The sequence below is a fragment of the Oncorhynchus mykiss genome, chromosome 7 (assembly GCF_013265735.2).
Source record: "Oncorhynchus mykiss isolate Arlee chromosome 7, USDA_OmykA_1.1, whole genome shotgun sequence".
Lineage (NCBI taxonomy): Eukaryota > Metazoa > Chordata > Actinopteri > Salmoniformes > Salmonidae > Oncorhynchus > Oncorhynchus mykiss.
This window is the reverse complement of record NC_048571.1, coordinates 49514039-49536154: the sequence shown is the minus strand read 5'-3', so window position 1 is coordinate 49536154 and position 22116 is coordinate 49514039. Positions and strand designations below refer to the sequence as shown.

At 41.7% G+C, this 22116-nt stretch overlaps 1 protein-coding gene across 2 annotated transcripts; it reads right to left on the bottom strand.

Annotated features, from left to right (window-relative positions):
• Nucleotides 1-2101: 2101 nt before the first annotated feature.
• Nucleotides 2102-20982, bottom strand: nhe3 (sodium/hydrogen exchanger isoform 3). 2 transcript variants are annotated; one of them, XM_021608235.2, is made up of 16 exons: nt 20551-20982; nt 14805-15107; nt 14395-14555; nt 13322-13400; nt 12789-12966; nt 10490-10710; nt 10065-10267; nt 9823-9912; nt 9477-9547; nt 9187-9316; nt 8878-9029; nt 8114-8234; nt 7527-7703; nt 7361-7415; nt 5712-5795; nt 2102-5553 (listed from the first exon to the last, which is right to left on the bottom strand). In XM_021608235.2, exons 1-16 carry the CDS (start codon nt 20810-20812, stop codon nt 5444-5446), a joined length of 2397 nt encoding a protein of 798 aa, XP_021463910.2. In that variant the 5' UTR covers nt 20813-20982; the 3' UTR covers nt 2102-5443.
• Between the last annotated feature and the right edge of the window lie 1134 nt (nt 20983-22116).

The window sequence follows — 22116 nt, the reverse complement described above, 5'->3', positions numbered from 1 at the left end:
AGAGGAAGAGAGAAGGAAGGGAGACAAATAGACCATTGCCGTTCCCTTTTACTGTGATGACATTATGACTTGCAGTCGGGTGTCTCTTAACTTAATATAGTCAAAGTGCAACAACTGCTACAATAGCATCTGGGTCAGAGGAATGTAATACATGCAAGCAGTCATAAATCTTAAAAACAGAGAGCCATACTTGGTTTAACCCAGACCCCCACACACTCCCCAAGCCAGGGGTGGTCAATCCTGGTCCTGGAGAGCCATAGGGTGTGCATGCTTAGTAAGTTACATATCAGCATTAGTACACCTGATACAGCTTATTAAAGCCTTGATGAGAGGTTGATATGTTGAATCGGGTGTGTTTAGTGCTAGGCTGGAACAAAAGCCTGCCCAATGCAATTCACTTCCCATTCACAGACAGATCCCACAGTATAAGGATAATAAATATCAACTCTGACAAAAATTGCTATACGGTACATATTGTGAATAAATACCAGTGACATCTACATTGTAGACATTGGTGTGTAGACATTGTGTAGACATTGTGTAGTCATTGTGTAGACAATGTGTAGACATTGGTAATGTTGTAAATGTACTATTATTGTAAATGTACTACTATTGTAGCTGGAAATTGCTTTTTTTTAAACATTTTATTTTTTAAATGGAATATCTACATAGCAAAACACCAGTCCAAACGTCAACAGTGAAGAGGCAAATCGGGATGCCGGTCTTCTAGGCAGAGTTCCTCTATCCAGTGTCTGTTCTTTTGCCAATCTTAATCTTTTCTTTTTATTGGCCAGTCTGAGATATGGCTTTTTCTTTGCAACTCTGCCTAGAAGGCCAGCATCCCGGAGTCGCCTCTTCACTGTTGACGTTGAGACTGGTGTTTTGCGGGTACTATTTAATGAAGCTGCCAGTTGAGGACTTGTGAGGCGTCTGTTTCTCAAACTAGACACTCTAATGTACTTGTCCTCTTGCTCAGTTGTGCACCGGGCCTCCCACTCCTCTTTCAATTCTGGTTAGGGCCAGTTTACACTGTTCTGTGAAGGGAGTAGTACACAGCGTTGTACAGGATCTTCAGTTTCTTGGTAATTTCTCGCATGGAATAGCCTTCATTTCTCAGAACAAGAATAGACTGATGAGTTTCAGAAGAAAGGTCTTTGTTTCTGGCCATTTTGAGCCTGTAATTGAATCCACAAATGCTGATGCTCCAGATCCTCAAATAGTCTAAAGAAGGCCAGTTTTATTGCTTCTTTAATCAGGACAACAGTTTACAGCTGTGCTAACATAATTGCAAAAGGGTTTTCTAATGATCAATTAGCCTTTTAAAATTATAAACTTGGATTAGCTAACACAACGTGCCACTGGAACACAGGAGTGATGGTTGCTGATAATGGGCCTCTGTACGCCTATGTAGATATTCCATTAAAAATCAAACGTTTCCAGCCACAATAGTAATTTCCAACATTAGCAATGTCTACACTGTATTTCTGATCAATTCAATGTTATTTTAATGGATGAAAAATGTGCTTTTCTTTCAAAAACAAGGACATTTCTAAGTGACCTCATACGTTTGAACGGTAGTGTAAATTATTGTTATTGATTTGTTTTTTTCTAACGCCTTAATGGGTGGACCGCTGCGGATTCCTGCCTATGGATCCTCAAAATATCTTTCCCTTTTCTATCCCTATGAGCACTAATGCAAATGATGGAAATAGGGTTTGATTTTAACAGTGATGTAAGTTGTACATTGCGGCTTGAAATGTTATCCAGGCGGATTGACTGACTGGTCCTCTATGTAGACCAATGGCTGCATCCCAAATTGCACCCTATTGTCACGGACGTCGTTGTGGAAATGACCGGACCAAGGTGCAGAGTGGTGAGAGTACATTTTCCTTTATTTATGTAAATGTCGCCAACAAAACAAGAAACAAAGAAACAACCGTAAAGCTTGCTAGGGCTATAGTGCCACTAACAAAGTCAATTACCCACAAAATACAAAGGATAAAAGGCTGCCTAAGTATGATTCCCAATCAGCGACAACGATAGACAGCTGTCCCTGATTGAGAACCATACCTGGCCAAAATATAGAAACAGAAAACATAGAAATAAAGAAACTAGAATGCCCACCCTAGTCACACCCTGGCCTAGCCAAAATAGAGAATAAAAGCCTCTCTATGGCCAGGGCGTGACGCTTATTCCCTTTATAGTTTACTACTTTTGACCAGGGCCCATGTTACCATTACTGTATTATACCAATGACATTCTGCTGAGTCTGATTTCCCTTAGAAAGTTGGTCAACATCTGTGCCAGTTTCAGTACCATCTGTTCATCTCTGTCACTTTTTTGGTCTGATCCTCAAGTTCAAAATGAAAGTAATTAACTGCTGCTGTATTTTGTTGTGCATTCCTTGGACCCTTGTACATTTTAGATCTGTTTATTTATTCATAGGAACTAATTCATGATGTGTATTGCCAAATATAAGATTTCAAATCATTGTTTATTCACTGCAGCTAACCTGTACTTTTGAGGGAGGTGCCAGTGTAACAGGTTTATTCTAGAGGCTATTGTTAGGGCATCTCTCAATGGGGATGTTATAGTAAAGGTATAAAAATGGAAAGTCTATAGATTTACAGTTTTCACACGTTTACCGTAACAGAGTACCAAGCTAGTCATTGTGGTACTACTCCTGGCTATGATGAGTGACACCATTGTAAGTTAATTATTGAATGGGGTGGCAGGGTAGCCTAGTGGTTAGAGCGTTGGACTAGTAACCGGAAAGTTGCAAGTTCAAACCCCCGAGCTGACAAGGTACAAATCTGTCGTTCTGCCTCTGAACAGGCCGTCATTGAAAATAAGAATTTGTTCTTAACTGACTTGCCTAGTTAAATAAAAAAATGATATGTCTCCCATGAAACAATAGTCTGCTTAGATTAGTCTAATGCAAAGCTAAACAGACTGATACTGGTAACCAATAAACTTTATTGGTGAATAAATAGGTTATTTCTTTACTATACAAGTGACATTTACATCTGTAAAATTCAATCTCTCAATCTCTCAACACCAACCACAAATGGCTACAAATCTCTCAAACAAATGGAAAAAAACACAGTGATTGACAGCATTTCAATTGTTAAAATTGCATTAGATTATGTCATTCCCTCAATAAATTACTGTCATATAAAGTGCTTTATCATCAACAAAATCTACATAATTTGATCACATTAAAGGGTGAGGACATGAGGTGGTCACAAAAATGACAGTCTGAATAAACTTGCTTGTTTGGTCTCATTCTATGAACTTAAATATGGTGTGTCGTTACACTTTTGGTAACACTTTACTTGGATTGTCCCAAGTAGATGTTCAACAACATTTCAACTATCCATTAACCCTAGCTCTAACCTTATCCTAACCCAAATCTTTACCTTAACCCTTACCCTAACGGTTATTCCAAACCTAACCCTAACTGTAACCTTAGCAAGCAGTTGCTTATCAACATACAGTATAGTTTGTTCAATCTCCTCAGTCTCCTCTGTTCTCTCAGTGGCAGCTGTAAGCTGTGGTCGTGTCAGTGGTGGTCTCGTCTCAAAACTAAGACTGTTCTGCCTTGTTGTTCTGCATAGTTATTAGAGGAAGGAAAGATAGGAAGGCTCCCACACCACACTCTCACTTCAGTATTTTACCTAGTTATTTTCAGATGATCTCATTTTGCTATTTTGTGGCTTTGGAAACTGTGTTTTCTATACCTGTCCACTCCTCTCCCTGTAGGCTTCAAAGACTCTCCCCACCCCTTGGTTGCAACCATTCTAATTTAGTGTACCTTGCATGCGCAATCCATGTGCAATTCCTGGTCTCTGGCAGGTTTTGGAACTGCCGATCTGCAGTCAAGAACGGAAAATTGATTTCAGCTTATGGTACACTTCAGTCCGTTTACTTTTCGGCCCTGACGGAGACATGGATCACCCCAGAGAACACTGCTACTCCAGCTGCTCTCTCTTCATCTGACTATGTTTTCTCTCAAAGTCTGAGAGCATCTGGTCGTCGCGGTGGTGGCACAGGGCTACTCATTTCTCCTGAGTGGAAATGTTCTATTTTCTCCCTCACTCACCTGTTCTCATTTGAATTCCATGCTGTCACTGTCACTTGTCCACTCAAGCTTAACATTGTTGTCATCTATCCCCTGCAGGTGCCCTTGGAGAGTTCCTCAATGAGCTTGACACCTTGATATGGTGTTTTCCTGGTGATGACTCACCGCTCTTCATACTTGGCGACTTCAACCTCCTCAACATCTGCCTTCGATTTCTTTCTTTCCCCTCCTTGCCTCTTTTGACCTCAGCCTTTCCCAGTCCCCTCCCACTCACAAAGCAGGCAATATGCTTGACCTCATTTTTCTACTAATCTCACTGCAACCCCCCCTCCAGGTATCTGATCACTTCTTTGTTTCCTTTTCTGTCTCACTCTTCTCCAAACCTAGCCATTCAGCCCCTACCCAAATGGTCATGGTCTTTGCTCTCTCTCTCCCACTACTCTCTCCTCTTCTATTCTACCATCTCTCCCTTCTGCTAAATCCTTCTCTCTCCTGTCTCCTGATTCTGCCTCGTCGGCCCTACCCTCCTCCCTTTCCGCATCTTATGACTCGCACTGTCCCCTTTCCTCCCAGCCCCTCCTGCTCTGTGGCTGAGTGAATCATTGCAAGTTTACAGAACAGAGCTGTGGACAGCTAAGCCGGTCAGGAGGAGCTCCTTCATATCCTCACATGGTCTCTCCTATCATTGCTATGCGGATGGCACTTAGATACTTTTCTCCTTCCCCCCTTCTGACACCCACCCTACTTTACTGAGTAAAAATGTACTTGCTATGCCTGTGATATGTTCTTGTCCCTCCTAGCACTGTAACTCTGTAACTTGCTCTGGATAAGAGCGTCTGCTAAATGACTCAAATGTAAATAATATGACCAGCCGTAGATTATCTATATGGGACTATCCAAATAAAGTGTGACTGAACTTTCTTTCACTGTCAGCCTACATGGGATGTGAGCAAGCCAGTCAAAGCCTGGATTGTTTGAGGGATTGGTTTTGTCAGGTAAACCGGGTCAGAATTTACCATGGATTTGGATGGCAAGGTCAAATGTCCAACATTCTTATTTGGTGTTGGACTCATGATGATCTTCATGTGTTACGATGGAGTTATATACAGCACAGTTCCCTTTACTTTAAAAAACCTAACCTACAACCAAACATACACTAAGAAGAGGGAAGAGCTCAGTCAAGACTGAAAGCCTTTTTTGGAGAGCACAAGGGTTACTGGACCTGGAATGTTTTGTCTGGGGATACAGAACTATGATTAAACAACTGCACAGCAAAGAAAACATGCCCTAGTAAATGTTTTGTCAAAGAGCAGGTGCAATGTTTGATTCTTTGGCAACTGGGGTCACGACCAGGACCCAGGGTTAGGTGTCAAAGGAGTTCAAAGTTTGTGGAAGAAGTGCTACATGTGGGATCTGTTGCATGTTGTCCATGGGGTCCATCTCTGCCATGAAGGCTGGGTTCACTATTCCAGCTACACCAGAAGGGATAGAATTAATGGAATTGATTTAACTGTCTGAAAGGTTTCTGAGGTGAGATTAGTGTTAGTAACTAAATGGTTTTAGTGTGGCTTTGGCATGTTTAAATTGGTTGGTTTCATTAGTCTTGAGTTGATGTGAAGAAGACTCTTACCTTCTACTCTATAGGCCCTCATGGGGAATAAATCGCCAGCAGCCTCGTCACCAGAGCCACAGTCTCCTTCAGAAAACTCCAAATCTGGAGGCAGAGCGAAACAGCCAATCAGAAAACAATGAAATGATGTTGTTCATTTATGCAGGGGTAACCTCTGCGGGGTTGTCAACAACCGTATGTTCTGGTTTTCAGGGGAAATGGAAGCGAGAGCCTGTGATGAGACTAGGGCTGTTGCAGTGACAGTATTACCACCACACCGGCGGTAATGAGTCATGACTGCAGTAAAATTACACTTGACTGTTGAATAGGGGTAATCTCCTCTTATGCACTCTGGACATGCTTAGTAGTACCCAACTCGCTAACGACCATCAGGTCGCTAACGGCCTGGCACGCAGGACTCTAATGTGCATATAACCCATGGGTGTCAAACTCATTCCATAGAGAACCTAGTGTCTGTGGGTTTTTTGTTTTTTCCTTTCAATTAAGACCTAGACAACCAGGTGAAGGGAGTTCCTTACTAATCAGTGACCTTAATTCATCAAGTCCAAGGGAGATGTGAAAACCTGCAGACACTCGACGCTCCATGGAATGAGTTTAACACGTGCTCTTACCACCCTGACATCAATGCAAATGCAATTGAAAATCACATCAAACACTTATCAAAATAGTATTGTGCTTTTAAAACACTCACCTCACTGTGATTGATCAATTTGAAGAAATAAGTTCAACAACAGGTTGAAACTGAGTGGAAAAATGGTGGCTGTGGATGTTGTTTCAAAGCCTAACAACGAAGTCGACAGCGCTTTCTAAGGTGATGATTAATTCAAAACACGCATCTGCATATTAGAGCTTATCCATACGCATAGGCCAATATGAGCCCAGCCCAAATGTTTTTGTTTAAATAGTTATTGGGCCGTTATACAATACATAGCCTACCGCATATTACACAGGGCAGAATTTTTTAAATAAAAACTGATTAACGATGTCTTTGGTAAATAATTAGTCTAGCCTATTCTCCAAAATTAAACAAATTCCACTAATCGCCTTTGAGTGGGACTGTATTATTATGCATACCACAGGAGGTTGGTGGCCCCTTAATTGGGGAGGACGGGCTTGTGGTAATGGCTGGACCGGTATCAGTGGAATGGTATCAAACACATGGTTTCCATACATTTTCATCATATCATAATGTTTGTTTAGACCGACCTAAAATAAATAATGGATTCATTGTGGTGGTGTACATTGATTTATTAGCCTTTTTTCAATGTAGATGTTCCTAAAGGCGGGCATCAGCAGCAGTCTTTTGTATGAAAATAACCGTCTGAAAAACGTTCATGACTGCCACAGGCCTAGACGCGACTTCTGTTTTTGGATGTTAACAAGGTGACACTCCATCTTAACTCCTCCACATTTACTGGATTGGATGAACAGTGCAGAAGAGAACCTTCCCCTAAAAGGTTTTATTCTCATCAAGACCAAAATGTGGGGGATCTAGTTTGAGTCATTTCTTTTACGCCTGTTACGTTAGGTTAATGCAAAGGTATCTAAGCAAATGTAATCAGCAGAAAGCAAATGTAATCAGCCTCATCTTTCCCCACTTAACCATTTCATATAATGCAAAAGAGAAGTGAAAAGCAAAGAGCAAGTACCTTTATCCCCATAAGGATGGTTTTTACTTTTATCCGAGGAGTTTCCATTTGGCATCTAAAAATGACATAACATGAAATTACACAACATACACATTACATTGCCTATAAGAGGATGGCTATGAGGTCGGACACGGAGGAAGGGGGAAAAAGTGCCTTCACCCCTGACCTTTTGTGGTTTATCCTTCTTTTGATGCTTGGTTTGGATCTTCTTGGCAGGGGCGACACCCATTTTGGCCGACTTGAATGACTCTAGACGGCTTCTCATTGTTCTCTGGAAGATCTCTTGCACCTCATTCTCATCCCTGTTGGTTTCGAGGTGGCTCCGACTGTACCTGTGTCTGTGCTGTTGAGGGAATGAGAGGAAGAGAACAGGGTAACTGACCATCTTAATCTGTGTATGGCTGATTGTGGATTGACAAGATGCAGGAGATGCTTTAAGAGACAGAATCCCCATACATTTACTCCCAAAGATTGGGATTTCCCTTTGAGTACAGTATCAACAAAAAGAAAAGGTAAAAGGATTACAACTGGCCTGTTAGCACACAAACTAATACAATGAAACAAGCAACCAGTGACAGTGGCAAACTAATGATAAGTGATTTGGTGCTAAGATAATTGCTCAACATTGAGGGGTTTTTAAGACACAGATTAAGCCTAATCTTGAGATTCTCCTTTGAGTTTGTTTTTAAGTCCAGGACAAGGCTTAATCGATGTCCGGGAAACCGCCCCTGAGATTTTTGAGTGCTCTAATACCTGTTTCCTGCCTCTGTACAAGTGCTGCTGCAGTAGATGGTGTGCATTAAAGTCCTCTGACTCCCTCATTGTCAGGTCCTGCTCATGCATGACTAGGCAGACAGAGGGCACAATGTCCTGTCTAGAAGGGAAGAAATATAAATGTACACTGTTGTTGTTTAGCTGGCCACTGGAGGGCAGACACTGAAAACGTACCAGACCTACAGTATTTCAAGTGCTACAGTACATTGAGGAGCAAGGAGAAGGATCCTACTCTACAAAAAGTTAGGGTCTATTAACCATGCTTTTGCTACTGTATGCTTTTGTTCCAAGAATTCTTCAATAATATAAAGTAAACTTGGATAATCAAAGATCAACTGTTGGATAAGAAAAAGACATCTACAACTATTGAATCCTTTGTTGGAAATAAGACCTATAGTGATCCTGATGTTATTTAATAACATTTTTGTGAATGTGGGTTCCTCTCTGTCAAAGAACATTTAGAAAACTGATGGTAATCCCTTGGATTACGTTTGAGGGACATTTCCCTTCTCTGCTTCCTGATGTAATGTTTCTCATAAATAAGTCATGTTTATGCTAGTCATCCTGCATCTTCCAATGAAACAGTTCCCTGTGATGGTATGCATTTATAGTTGCCATAGAATGAAAAAAAGGGTTTACACCAACCCAAGTTAATGATGCATGTGTTTTAGACAGCATCCCAAATGACACTAGTCCCTATTTAGTGCATGACCAGAACCCTAAAGTCAGGAAATGTTGCTTACAAGATAGAGGAGAGTGGAACATGATCCGGTCCCATATTATCTGCCATGATGTCAGGCATAATCTCAGAGAAACTGGCACGAAACTTCTTATTGAAATCCACATCGGCCTTGGTCTCATTCCGAACGAACGCCAATGAGCCTCTGCGTTCTCCCTATGGTGGGAGCATAAGAAGACTTCATGGTCTGCCATCCAATTTCTTTATTTGTTAATGTTACTGTAGATCAGTGATCTTGGTGGTCAATATATTGCGTTTGTAAATACAGTATTAAGTTGTCATGGCTTTCCCTGACCTTGTGAGTTGCTCTTACCTCCTTTACATAGCTCATGGCATCCTTGAGGTTGAGCTGGTGGAAGATGTTGAATATGTAGTCACGGGATTTCCTGGCAGAGGGCTTCATCAAGAACCAGCACAACCACCTCTCCTCAAAGTTATGCCACCTTAGAAGGATACGAGAAGATAGGAAAAGGATACAATTCTAAAAATCTGTGCTAACGTTCTGTCTTTCAAGGTATGGTATGTGATATATTAATTCAAACTGTACTTATAATATGATAATAACTTATTGAAGTTGATAATGTGATGTTAGTGTCCAAATACTTGTCTCTCATGTAGTTATGTCCTATTTGTCCAGAAATGTCCTCTATGGCGACAAGCATGTGGTCAAAGGTCTGAACAAATACAAATGAATGGTGAGTCATGGATTTATTTTGTCAAGAATATATTTAGGTCAACCAATTTCAACACTGTTAGATTAAATGGCTGATGCCTTGTAAAATAAGGGTTCAGCTATATTGGAGGTGGGTTTTGACTTTTGTGGTTTGACCCTGAAGATCTGACACAACAAAAGGTGAAACTTTACTTTGTGGATTTAGAAGAGAGATGTATAGTTAGTTATCTGATTCTCAGGTTGATGAACAACAAAGACTTCTAACCAAATAATTACCCTATTCTGTATTTTTTCAGCTAGTGTGAGTTCTGTCACGGCTGCTCTCTTCACTTTCAGCCAGGTGACCAGTGGTTTCATGGTTATTCCCTGCACCAAAGAAGAAGAATATATAGTAAACTGGTAATTAACATATGCCAGTCTATTCAAGTCAAGACATATTACACTATGGAAGAAAAACATTTTCACAACTAATGAAATCGCAATGGACTGAAGTTTTACATTTAAATTAGCCATTTTACCTGCAGCATGACAGTGAAGTACACCACTATGAGGGTGGTGCTGACCATCAAATTCTTCTCTTTGAACTTATTCTCATCCAGCATGGCCACAAGGCCGTAGGCAACTGCCCCTCGCAGGCCACCGTAGCTCATCACCACCTGATCAATGAACTCCAAGGGAACCAGTCGGTACTTGTTCAAAATCCAGGTAAGGAGAAAGACCCCTGTGATATAAACACACACAAATACATAGACACACAGAGTGTTAGTGCTGGTAATGTGAAGCCTTGAATGAGAATCTTTTAGTAAAATACTGAGCTACATACACAGGGATTGCAAGTTTATAATCAGCCCTAAGCTTCCAAACTACAATATTGTTCATCCTATGAAGAGTGAAATGGAGTCAGCAGTGATTTCACAAAATCATACTAAAGATCACAACTGACCTATGAACCTGAACACAAAGATGAAGAGGAGTGTGAGGAGGATGAAGCCTGTGTTCCAAACCCATACAGCTGGATCTATGGCCGAGATGCCGAGGAAGACAAAGATGATGGTCTCTGAGCCATTGGCGAACACCTTCATGACGTATCGTACTGTGGTGACCGACCTCTCATCCATGTTGGCATTGATATACTTCTGACAGCAGATGCCACAAAACACGATCCTATGGCACAGCAGGCAAATGGATCGTATTTCATGGTGAGTAGAGGGCCCAAAGATTATGGACCATAATCTTTTATAAGGCTCATACTGTACATACAGTGCATTCAGACCACTTGACTCTTTCCACATTTTGTTATATTACAGCCTTATTCTAAAATGGATTAAATAGTTTTTTTCCCATCATAAATCTACACACAATACCCCATGATGACAAAGCCAAAATAGGTTTTTAGAAATGTTTGCAAATGTATTTAAAAAATGTAAAAACGTCAGATGCATCAGATGTCCTGGACTCCACAATTCCGCGACCTCAACCAAATTGAGATGGTTTGGGATGAGTCGGACCGCAGAGTGAAGGACAAGCAGCCAAGATTGTGCAAAGCTGTCATCAAGGCAAATGGTGGCTCTTTGAAGAATCTCAAATATATTTTGATTTGTTTAACACTTTGGTTACTACATGATTCCATATGTGTTCATTTCATAGTTTTAATGTCTTATTCTACAAAGTAGAAAATAGTCAAATTAAAGAAAAACCCTTGAATAAGTAGGTGTTCTAAAACTTTTGAACGGTAGCGTAAGTATTCAGACCATTTACTCAGTACTTTGTTGAAGCACCTTTGACAGCGATTTAAACCTCAATTCTTCTTGGGTATGACGCTATAAGCTTGGCACACCTGTAGTTAGGGAGTTTCTCCCCTTCTTCTTTGCAGATCCTCTAAAGCTCTGTCAGGTTGGATGGGGAGCGTAGCTGCACAGCTATTTTCAAGTCTCTCCAGAAATGTTTGATCAAGTTCAAGTCCAGGCTCTCGCTGGGCCACTCAAAGGCATTCAGAGTCCTGATGCCACTCCTGTGTTGTCTTGGCTTGGTGCTTAGGGTCGTTGTCCTGTTAGATCATGAACCCGCTCTGGAGCAGGTTTTCATCAAGGATCTCTCTGTACTTTGCTCCATTCATCTTTCCCTCGATTCTGACTAGTCACCCTGCCTCTGAAAAACATCCCCATAGCATGATGCTGCCACCACCATGCTTCATCTTTGGGATGGTGCCAGGTTTCCTCTTGTTATTCAGGCCAAAGAGTTCAATCTTGGTTTCATAAGACCAGAGAATCTTGTTTCTCATAGTGTGTGAGTCTTCAGGTGCCTTTTGGCAACTCCAAGCGGGCTGTCATTTGCCTTTTACTGAGGAGTGGCTTCTGTCTGGCCACTCTACCATACAGGAATGATTGGTGGAGTGCTGCAGAGATGGTTGTCCTTCTGGAAGTTTCTCCCATCTCCACAGAGGAATTCTGGAGCTCTGTCAGAGTGACCAACGGGTTCTTTGTCACCTCCCTGACCAAAGCCCTTCTCCTCCGAATGCTGAGTTTGGCCAGGCGGCCAGCTCTATGAAGAGTCTTGATGCTTTGAAACTTCTTCAATTTAAGAATGATGGAGGCCACTGTGTTCTTGGGGAACTTCAATGCTGCAGTAATGTTTTGGTACCCTTCCCCAGATCTATGCCTTGACACAATCCTGTCTCGGAGCTCTACGGATAATTCCTTCGACACTATGGCTTGGTTTTTGGTCTGTCATGCACTGTCAACTGGGGGACCATATATAGACAGGTGTGTGCCTTTCCAAAGCATGTCCAATCAATTGAATTTACCACAGGTAGACTCCAATCAAGTTCCAGAAACATCTCAAGGATGATCAATGGAAACAGGATGAAACTGAGCTCAATTTTGAGTTTCATGGCAAAGGGTCTGAATACTTATGTAAATAAGGTATTTCTGTTTTTTATTCTTAATGGATGTGCTAAAGATTTCTACAAGCCTGTTTTCCTTTTGTCATTATAGGGTGTGTCGATTGATTAAAAAAAATGTTTTAATCCATTTTAGAATACGGCTGTAACATAAAAAAAAGTGGAAAAGGTAAAGGGGTCTGAATACTTTCTGGATGCACTGTACTAAGTAACTGAAATACATATCCAAATCGATTACAGCCAAGTGGAAAAATCATGTTAGGTTGTGTTTTGAATAGAACATCCCTTTACGGAAAGGGTATTGTTGGCCTAATAAATCAACATAACACTCAGAAGCACTTACGACAGGATAGCGGATAGCGAGAGCATCTCAGCTGTCAGGTAGGAGAGGTAGCCCAGGATGAAGATGAAGCCTGGCTCGATGATCTGGATGTTCTTTGTGCATCTGGTCAGGAGCGAGATCAGCAGAGCAAAGATAATACCAACCAGGGAGCCTCCGAATGCCACCACGAAGAACGAGACTACACATGGTAGAAGGAGAGAATGAGAGTGCGAAAGAGGAGTGAGAAAGAGGAAGACGGACATATGGAGAGGCAAACAGTGAACAAAGATATTGATTATTTCATGAATACATAACATTTTAGTTAAACAGATTACATAATCTACTGCTTGTTGTATTACCCTTTCAGTTTGCTTCAAGATGGCACAAGAAGTTGTCACTATTGATTACACGACAGGGTTGTTAATGGCTTGGCATTTGGCCTGAGAATCCAACGCTGAAAAATGTGCATCCCAAATGGCACCGTATTCCCTATATAGTGCACTTAATAGGGAAACAGTCATTTGGGATGCAAAAAGTGTGTGGATCTTACATACTTATGCCTTTGATGATCTCTACAGCATCGATTTCTGCCCCTCCCAGCGACACGAATGCATCAAACACATTGAACAGCACCTGAGGGAACATGGACATAAAGATGACTGGTCACTGAGGAGGTGGGGAGGTTAGGGAACCAAATGCAACCAAATCAATAGAACAGTATGTTCTTTAATGCAGTGGTGTTTAAAGTCTGTGTCGAGGAATTGCAGTGGGGTGGGAATTTTTTTTTTTTTAAATTGCAACTTTATTTTTTATTTTGGAGGGGGGGAACTATATATATAATATATACGGGACAATATACAAACGGTATATAGAAAGATCATTTGAAAAATGTAATTGTATCGAGTAAATGTATGTATTGGTTCTCATAGAAAGCTGAAAATGCAATGGATTGAAGGTTACTAGTTCACGTTATTTGAAAATCTAAATTGACTGAATGTAACGTTGTGTAATTAGATTTTGGGTGGGGTTGTGTTGCCAGAAAAAAATGAGCATCCCCAGAAATTATGGCCAAAAAATGAGCATCCCCAGAAATTATGGCCAAAAAATGAGCATCCCCAGAAATTATGGCCAAAAAATGAGCATCCCCAGAAATTATGGCCAAAAAATGGGGTCCCTGCTGAAAAAGTTTGAATACCCTGCTTTATTGTGTTACAATCAATGGAATAAATGGTGTAGTCTATCCATTGGACAAACATAATTATTCCTGGTCTATTTGTATGTGATTTATGTTGTTATGTACAAACGGACAGCATTCTCAGAGTGAAGCACATGACTGATGCATGCAGTTCAGCCAAGGAGCCCTGCCTTGGAATGCAGTTTGTGTATTGCCTTTGTACTTCACTCATTGGGTATATCTTTGCAATGATAAAGTTCACTAAAGCAACACATTTCAAAAGTTGAGTACATTTTGTGGGCAAAAAACTATGGTGTAAACATTAATTCAGCGGCCTAAATGGCACCCTATTCTTAGTCTAAATATTGAACTTCTTCTGACCAGAGACACACCATTTGGGTGTCATTTGGGACACCTAATAATGCTGAATGAGGATGAAAATGTGAGACAAACCACTGTGACACCATCGTTGAGGAGGGACTCCCCAAACACCATGATGAACAGGACCTCGTTGACATGGACCTCCTCAAACACGGCAATTACAGCCACGGGGTCCACAGCAGCAATTAGACTCCCAAACAACAGGAACTGAAGGAGACCAATGTCGATATCACCTGCAGAGGCCCAGAGTGAAAGGTATAATGATCTCAGACCTTTAAACTACATTACCCGTTAACTTGCTGATTGAGGACCTCACAAATGCCAGTTTCAATCATCAGTTCAAGCTTTGGTCGGGCCAGTTCCAAATGACAGCCTATTTCCTGTATAGTCACTACTTTTTACCAGGACCCCCTGGTCAAAAGAAGTGTACCCCTGTATAGTGAATGGGGTGCCATTTGGGACAAACATGTTGGCTGCCTTACCCATTGCCCCGCCCAACCAGCACCCCCAGAGGCCGAGACCCACAGTGGCAGCGTTCCAGCAGGTGCCAATCACAGCGTAAACCAGGATGGCGCCCATGTTGCTGAAGAACAGCTTGTTGGGCATGAAGTAGCCCGCATCCAGGATGACTTGGGGCAGCAGGTAGAAGAAGAAGACGGTAGGTGTCAGGGTGAAGGTCTGCATCTTGTCTGCCCCGTAGATGATGCCGCCCAGGATCCAACCGATGAGGATGAGGAGGGCGCTCTCCGGGATCACACTGGTCAGGCTGTGGTTCAGCTCGACCACTGTTGGGGAACAGAGAGAGACAAGAGACAAAGACAGTGATACGTAGAGGAAATGAGAGCCAAAGAGTGTCAGCGAGTAGAAAAGATTACAGGGATAATTTTGGTAGATTCAGGTGCAGACGAGCCAAGTCAAACAGACCTAAACCATAAACTGTCTCAGGTACCAACCCAGTCAATTATTTCTGCTTCCTTACTCCAATGATGCCTCAGAGAGAGTTCGTGGCGCTTGTGCTCTGCTCACTGTCTGGCAAACCTCTGAAGTCAACATCAACTTTTCAGTGCCGAGTCGCTGGCACTATTTGAGCGTAATTGGGTAATGAGTTCAGTCAACCTTACAAGTTCTTGATCCCTGGAGTTGTGTTCATAAAGCATCTCAGAGTAGGAGTGCTGATTTAGGCTCAGTTTAGTTTTGCCTTTAAGATCCCACTGAATATGCATACATGAACTGGGAGGACCTGATCCTAGATCAGAACTCATTCTCTGAGACGCTTTATGAATACAGGGTCTGGCCTCCCTACACTGTGTTGATCCTTGGGCAATAACGGGATCAAGATGCCCACAGGATACTAGGGAGTCAGACATTGACATCTGTTCCTTCTTGACAACATTCTTGGGCTTCACACACAGGAAGGTGCTGAAACTCAAATCCCTAACTAAACAGTAAAGCAAAGAGATTAAAATGTGTGAGGATACGACGTCTGTAAATGATCAACCATTTCGGATGACTGAGAAAGTCTTTTGAACCCTGGAGTATGATTCATTGGCAGCGTACCATTATAAATGTGCTCATCACTCACTCACACTCTGGATAAGTGGCATGAGGCAAGGATTTCTCATAAGTCCTAATGTTTTATCAGATTCTACTTATTCAGATGACCTCTTCTCTATCTTAATGTGGAGATATTCACTGACAATGCACAGCAACATCTGGATTTGTCATCCACCCACAGTGCTGAGGGTTGTATCTTTCCGGTACCTCAGGGTTGTATATTCTGCTGAGGTGTTTCAGGCTACAGGTTGCTCTTGACTGCTGGAAGCTCAATTAAAGATTACGTTTAGATTCTCCTTTACTATTCTGTTTATTTATCCTCGAGGACCTTGGCTGTGAAAAGAAAATATTTAGCAAGTTGGAAAAAGCTGTTGGGAGAGTTATAATCCATTTTATGTGTTACTTATACTCAAGTGATGTATACCCAACACTCCGGATCTGGGATAAATTAGTTAAATGTTAAGTAAACAAATAGATAAGCTGTTGTTCAAAGGATTTTTCCTTTGTGACATGTATGGTTATTGGTTAGTTACATGGATTGAGACCACTCCAGACTAACTCTTAGAAAAGTATCTTTGAGTAAATTATTCTCCACTTGTTTGGAGAAACTTTTAACTGAATAAAACATGCATTTTTGTTCCTCATTTGCTCAGCCTTTTCTTCCCTTCTAAATGTTCTACTTTTTTGCCACTGTTTTGGACATAAGCACTGTTCCTGTCTGAAGCACAGTGATTGGCCTTGAGAATATAAAGTACTGTATGTAAGAAGATGCCATATTCACACTTATTTCACACCTACTCAAAAACCATTGTCAACATTTCTGAACAGTTATCTATGGAATGTCTTAATATATCCCATGAACTTGAGTAAAACGCTAAAAGCACTTGGTCGGGAGAACAGTGTGTTGCCTTGATAACACTGACAAAAGCTACAGTTACCAGACAGTAGTAGCGTTATGCTGGGCCTATTTATGGCACAAATGCTACACAAAAGACAGATTTTGTTCTCACTGGAGGGATGGTATTGCCTGCTATCTTTGATCAGTCTGGTGTTTAAAATTGACCTCAAATCCTATTCTTCTCCTCTAGGTCCTACGGTCTTACATACATACACAGTATACAGTGGCAAGAAAAAGTATGTGAACCCTTTGGAATTACCTGGATTTGTGCATAATTTGGTTATAAAATGGGATCTGATCTTCATCTATGTCATGAAAATATACAATTACAGTCTGCTTAATCTAATAACACACAAACATTTATACATTTTCATATATTTATTGAATGCAAAACGATAAACATGGGAATTCATTTTTTCTTTTTCGGTCCTGACTGGTCTCCCGGTCCCTGCCGCTGAAAAACATCCCCACAGCATGTTGCTGCCACCACCATGCTTCACCGTAGGGATGGTGCCAGGTTTCCTCCAGACATGACGCTTGGCATTCAGGCCAAAGAGTGAAATCTTGGTTTCATCAGACCAGAGAATCTTGTTTCTCATAGTGTGTGAGTCTTCAGGTGCCTTTTGGAAAACTCCAAGTGGGCTGTCATGTGCCTTTTACTGAAGAGGGGCTTCCATCTTGCCACTAATATAATGGCCTGATTGGTGGAGTGCTGCAGAGATGGTTGTCCTTCTGGAAGGTTCTCCCATCTCCACAGAGGAACTGTAGAGCTCTGTCAGAGTGACCATCGGGTTCATGATCATTTCCCTGACCAAGGCCCTTCTCCCCCGATTGCAAAGTTTGGCCGGGCAGCCACCTCTAGGAAGAGTCTTGGTGTATCTTCTTCCATTTAAGAATGATCGAGGCCACAGCATTTTTGGGGACCTTCTATGCTGGTACGCTTCCCCAGATCTGTGCCTCAGCACAATCCTGTCTCGGAGCTCTACCGTTCCCTCGACCTCTTGGCTTGGTTTTTGCTCTGACATGCACTGTCAACTGTCGGACCTTATATAGAGAGTTCTGTGCCTTTCCAAATCATGTCCAATCCATTGAATTTACCACAGGTGGACTCCAATCAAGTTGCAGAAACATCTCAAGGATGATCAATGGAAACAGGATGCACCTGAGCTCTGTTTTGAGTCTCATAGCAAAGGATCTAAATACTTATGTAAATAAGGTATTTCTGTTTTTTAATACATTTGCAAACATTTCTAAAAACCTGTTTTTACTTTGTCTTTATGGGGTATTGTGTGTAGATTGCTGAGTATTTTTTTAAAATTTAATCTATTTTAGAATAAGGCTGTAATGTAACAAAATGTGGAAAAAGTCTGAAGGCAATGTAGGCTTCCCTGATCAAATCAAATTTTATTTGTGCAGTTGTAGACCTTACTGTGAAATGCTTACTTACAAGCCCTTATCCAACAATGCAGTTCAAGAAATAGAGTTAAGAAAATATTTACTAAATAAACTAAAATAAATTGTTTTATAAAAAGTAACACAATAAAATAACAATAACGAGACCTCAGGGGGTACCGGTACGGAGTCAATGTGCGGGCGTACAGGTTTGTCAAGGTAATTTGTACGTGTAGGTAGGGGTAAATTGTGAGTGTGTGGGGGGGAGGCATTATAAATAGTTTGGGTGGCCATTTGATTAATTGTTCAGCAGTCTTATGGCTTGGGGGAAGAAGCTGTTAAGGAGCCTTTTGGACCTAGACTTGGCACTCCGGTACTGTTTGCCATGCGGTAGCAGAGAGAACAGTCTATGACTTGGGTGACTGAAGTCTTTCACAATTCTTTGGGCCTTCTTCTGACACCTCCTAGTATAGAGGTCCTGGATGGCAGGGAGCTTGGCCCCAGTGATGTACTGGGCCGTACACACTACCTTCTGTAGCACCTTACGGTCGGATGCCGAGCAGTTGCCATACCAGGAGGTGATGCAACCGGTCAGGACGCTCTCGATGGTGCAGCTGTGTAACCTTTTGAGGATCTGGGGACCTATGCCAAATATTTTCAGTCTCCTGAGGGGGAAAATAGGTAGTCGTGCTCTCTTCACGACTGTCAGTAGTCTACGCTGATTTTTTAAAAAGATAATAGCAATGGAAAACTGCAAATGTGTTGCTACTGCTCTCAACAACATTGCTGCCCTGAATTTAGAAGACTCTATCGACAAAGCTCAGTGGGAGAATGTTGTGATGGACTACTTTCTGGAGGACGGTGGGCTGACTTTCCCTGACTCTGAAAAGGAATCCGATGATTAAGAAATCTTTGACTTGGGTGACAACAAATAACAACATTGTCATTGCACCAGACATTGCAGAGTTTTGTGATGACACATCAACAGTGTTGTTGTCACAGAAGAAGTGGACCAAATTTTGAACTCAGTGTAATGCCCAGTAGAAGCAGATTATGAGAAGGAGATGGACAAAATGTGGAAGTTTGATTGCAAATGAAAGAGACGAAAAGATAACTCAGAAGGCTCATGTAAAAGACAACTCTCACTGGATGACATCTACAAATAAAGGGAATATTGAACATTGTTTAATACTGTTTGCTAGCTAGCGAACGTTAGCTGACTAAACCTAGATAACTAGCTGCTTGGTAGCTAATGCCAGCTAACATTATAAATCGTATCTCATTTAGTCAGAAATCTGTTTGCATCGCTAGTTATACAGTAGCCTACTGTTAGCTAGATGATTGGTTAGCTTTACCTGCAGATTAATGCTGTATCATTTCATGCATGGTGGCTGGCTAAGTGTATGACAATCCGTTTGTATTACTAAACTGTATGGGTTGGGATTATGGTACATTTATATGTTTAGCTAGTTAGCTTGCTACATGTCTAAACAAAAGAGTCCACTTAGCCAGATGATAACATGACCCATAAACTTAGCCAGGTGTGTTTGGGGGGTATATGGCCATCTATTGTGTTTCATGAACATGTGAACAAGTCTAGACAATAGAGACCCATCCACTTAGCTACGGTAGATGAGTCTGGGGGGTGGTTTGATTGGATATACATTGTGTTTACTAGAGACAATATGAAGAACAACGTGTTTGGATATAGGCCAAGGACTAGATAAAGTGTATTTTTACCTAGAGAATTTCCTTTTTATAGGCTACTACTTTCACCGCTTGTTTTCTACACTACCTTAATCACTCGGTTTAGCACATGGCCTCACGTGAAGACTCAAATGGGGGAGATGGTTGGGGCTAAAGCTGAAAAGGGTGTGAACGATGCTGAATGGGCATACTCAAAAAAGAGCTCTCCAGCAAGTTAGAAACTTTCAAGTGGATTTTCTGGAATAACAAGTTAATCACATTTCAAATAGGCATAACTTTCCCATATTTCGCGTATGATATACAATTTTGATGCTCGGAGTCTGTACTTTTTTCAAATGTACAAAAAGTCAATATTGTAAATGGTACACAACACTCAATTGGGAAATGTAGTCACATATCTGTCTGCCAGCATATTTTTGTCTGATACTAACTCCACAGTATATTCTCTGACATAGCAGTTTGTGTCTAACAATATTCTAAATTATGAAATAACTTTCCAAAGTGGAGCCTGAGTACAGTCTGGGTCTCCTGTTGAAGAACTGCTCTTCCTAAAGGTTTAAAACACTGAATGAAAACAATAATTTCGCATAATTTTCATTAGGACTGAATTGAAATTAGACACCAATGTCTGATAGATAGGCCATTGGTGCTGATAGCATCCCTCTCTGTATACATACCCATCTTGGATACCCCAGCCACAAGTATCCATAAGGCGATGAGGTAGGGGGCTTCCACATGGTGCCACTTAAAGGTCACGATTTGTATCCCTGAGATGCTGGACCCATGGCCCCCTCCAGCCTGGCTGTGGTTTGATCCCACCACCCCTGGCTCCGGTTGCGACCCCTGGGTTGCTCCCACCTCCGTACCCTCAACAACCAGGCGGACTGTGCAAGTAAAAAATGTTGTCCCTAGCAGCCAGAGGCAAGTTCTGCATGCCATTTCACCAAATAAGTAGATCGATAAATAAATCAAATGCAGAAAAACTTGTTTTCAAAGTTCTTTGAGTAGTCCTCTTTCTTTCTCACTCTCTGAAGACTTGATCGGGTCACAGTGGTGTGGGCCAGGCGGGTGCCTGAGGGCGGTGGTGCAGTGAGGGCAGAGGTGTACGGACTCACAGGCTCAGCCGTTTATATGTCTTCTCGGGGGGGGGGGGGGGGGGGGGGGGTAAAGTACCTCCTCTGTACGGCCACTGCTCCTGGTTACTCAGTCACGTTGAGCAGTGTCCGCATTGTTTCGGTTCCTCAGTCTACTGTACTCAATCAAGGGCAGAGATTACTATGCCACTCTCAAGGAGGAAACGTCATTCCAAAAGTGTGCTTTCATGCCGGATACAAAGTTGTTACATTTGATCTGTGGGTATTTTTAGGACCGGTTTTCGGTGTGGAATTTCAGTTCATTATTTGCATGCCTGGTTGTGAATTGTGCTGAGCCAAGGTTAACTTTGATTATGTATTTTGGATTAAGTTGAAATAATTCAACTGTTCTGCAAATTGAGCAGCATACACCTGCTAAGTAATGCCTGATAGCTTGTCTTAATGATTGATGTGTATATTTCACAATATTTGTTCATGTCTGTGTGGGAGGTGTGAGAATCATCTACTCTTGAGGGAATTAGAATGCACTTTCTTTCAGGAATATTATAAACATTGGGGATTTGGCAATACATTAATTAAATTCTACATTTGTTTCAAACATGATACAATGTATTGACTGCATCTAGGTGGTGAGGGTAGGCAACAACACATCTGCCACGCTGAACCTCAACACAGGGGCCCCTCAAGGATGAATGCTCAGTCCCCTCCTGTTTTTGGCAACTGATCATCCTCTGACCGCAAGGTGCTACAGAGGGCATAGCGACGGGAAGTAGAGGAGCAGAGGGTGCTGCAGCACCCCCTGAAAAATCTGAATTTAAAAAATTATATATATATATATTTTTTTTTTCCACAAATGTAGTGCACTGGGCCTTTACTAGTCCTGTATTAGCAGATCAATATAGTGTCTATAGTGCGGGCAAAATCTTTTGTTTCACTATAGTGCACTGGGCCTTTACCAGTCGTGTACCAGGCCTTCTGTAGTGCACCCCCCCCCCCCCCCCAAAAAAAAAAAATGTACAGCGCCGCAATACATCTCAGTTTATTGAATAAATCGTAAATGCATTGGATTGCAATGATGGCTCAGTAAAATAATCCGATCAAAACAGCCCCCGAAGTCTCCGGGTGAAAGGAGTTGTCCATGGTGCTGTC

Coding starts and splice junctions, on each gene's coding strand:
- nhe3 (XM_021608235.2), bottom strand. CDS start 20,812: ATGGCATGCAGAACTTGCCTCTGGCTGCTAGGGACAACATTTTTTACT. Junction 8,235..8,877: donor GTTCCACTCTCCTCTATCTT/GTAAGCAACATT, acceptor CTTCCCTTCTAG/ACAGGACATTGTGCCCTCTG. Junction 5,554..5,711: donor GAGGGCCTATAGAGTAGAAG/GTAAGAGTCTTC, acceptor CTTCTGGTGTAG/CTGGAATAGTGAACCCAGCC.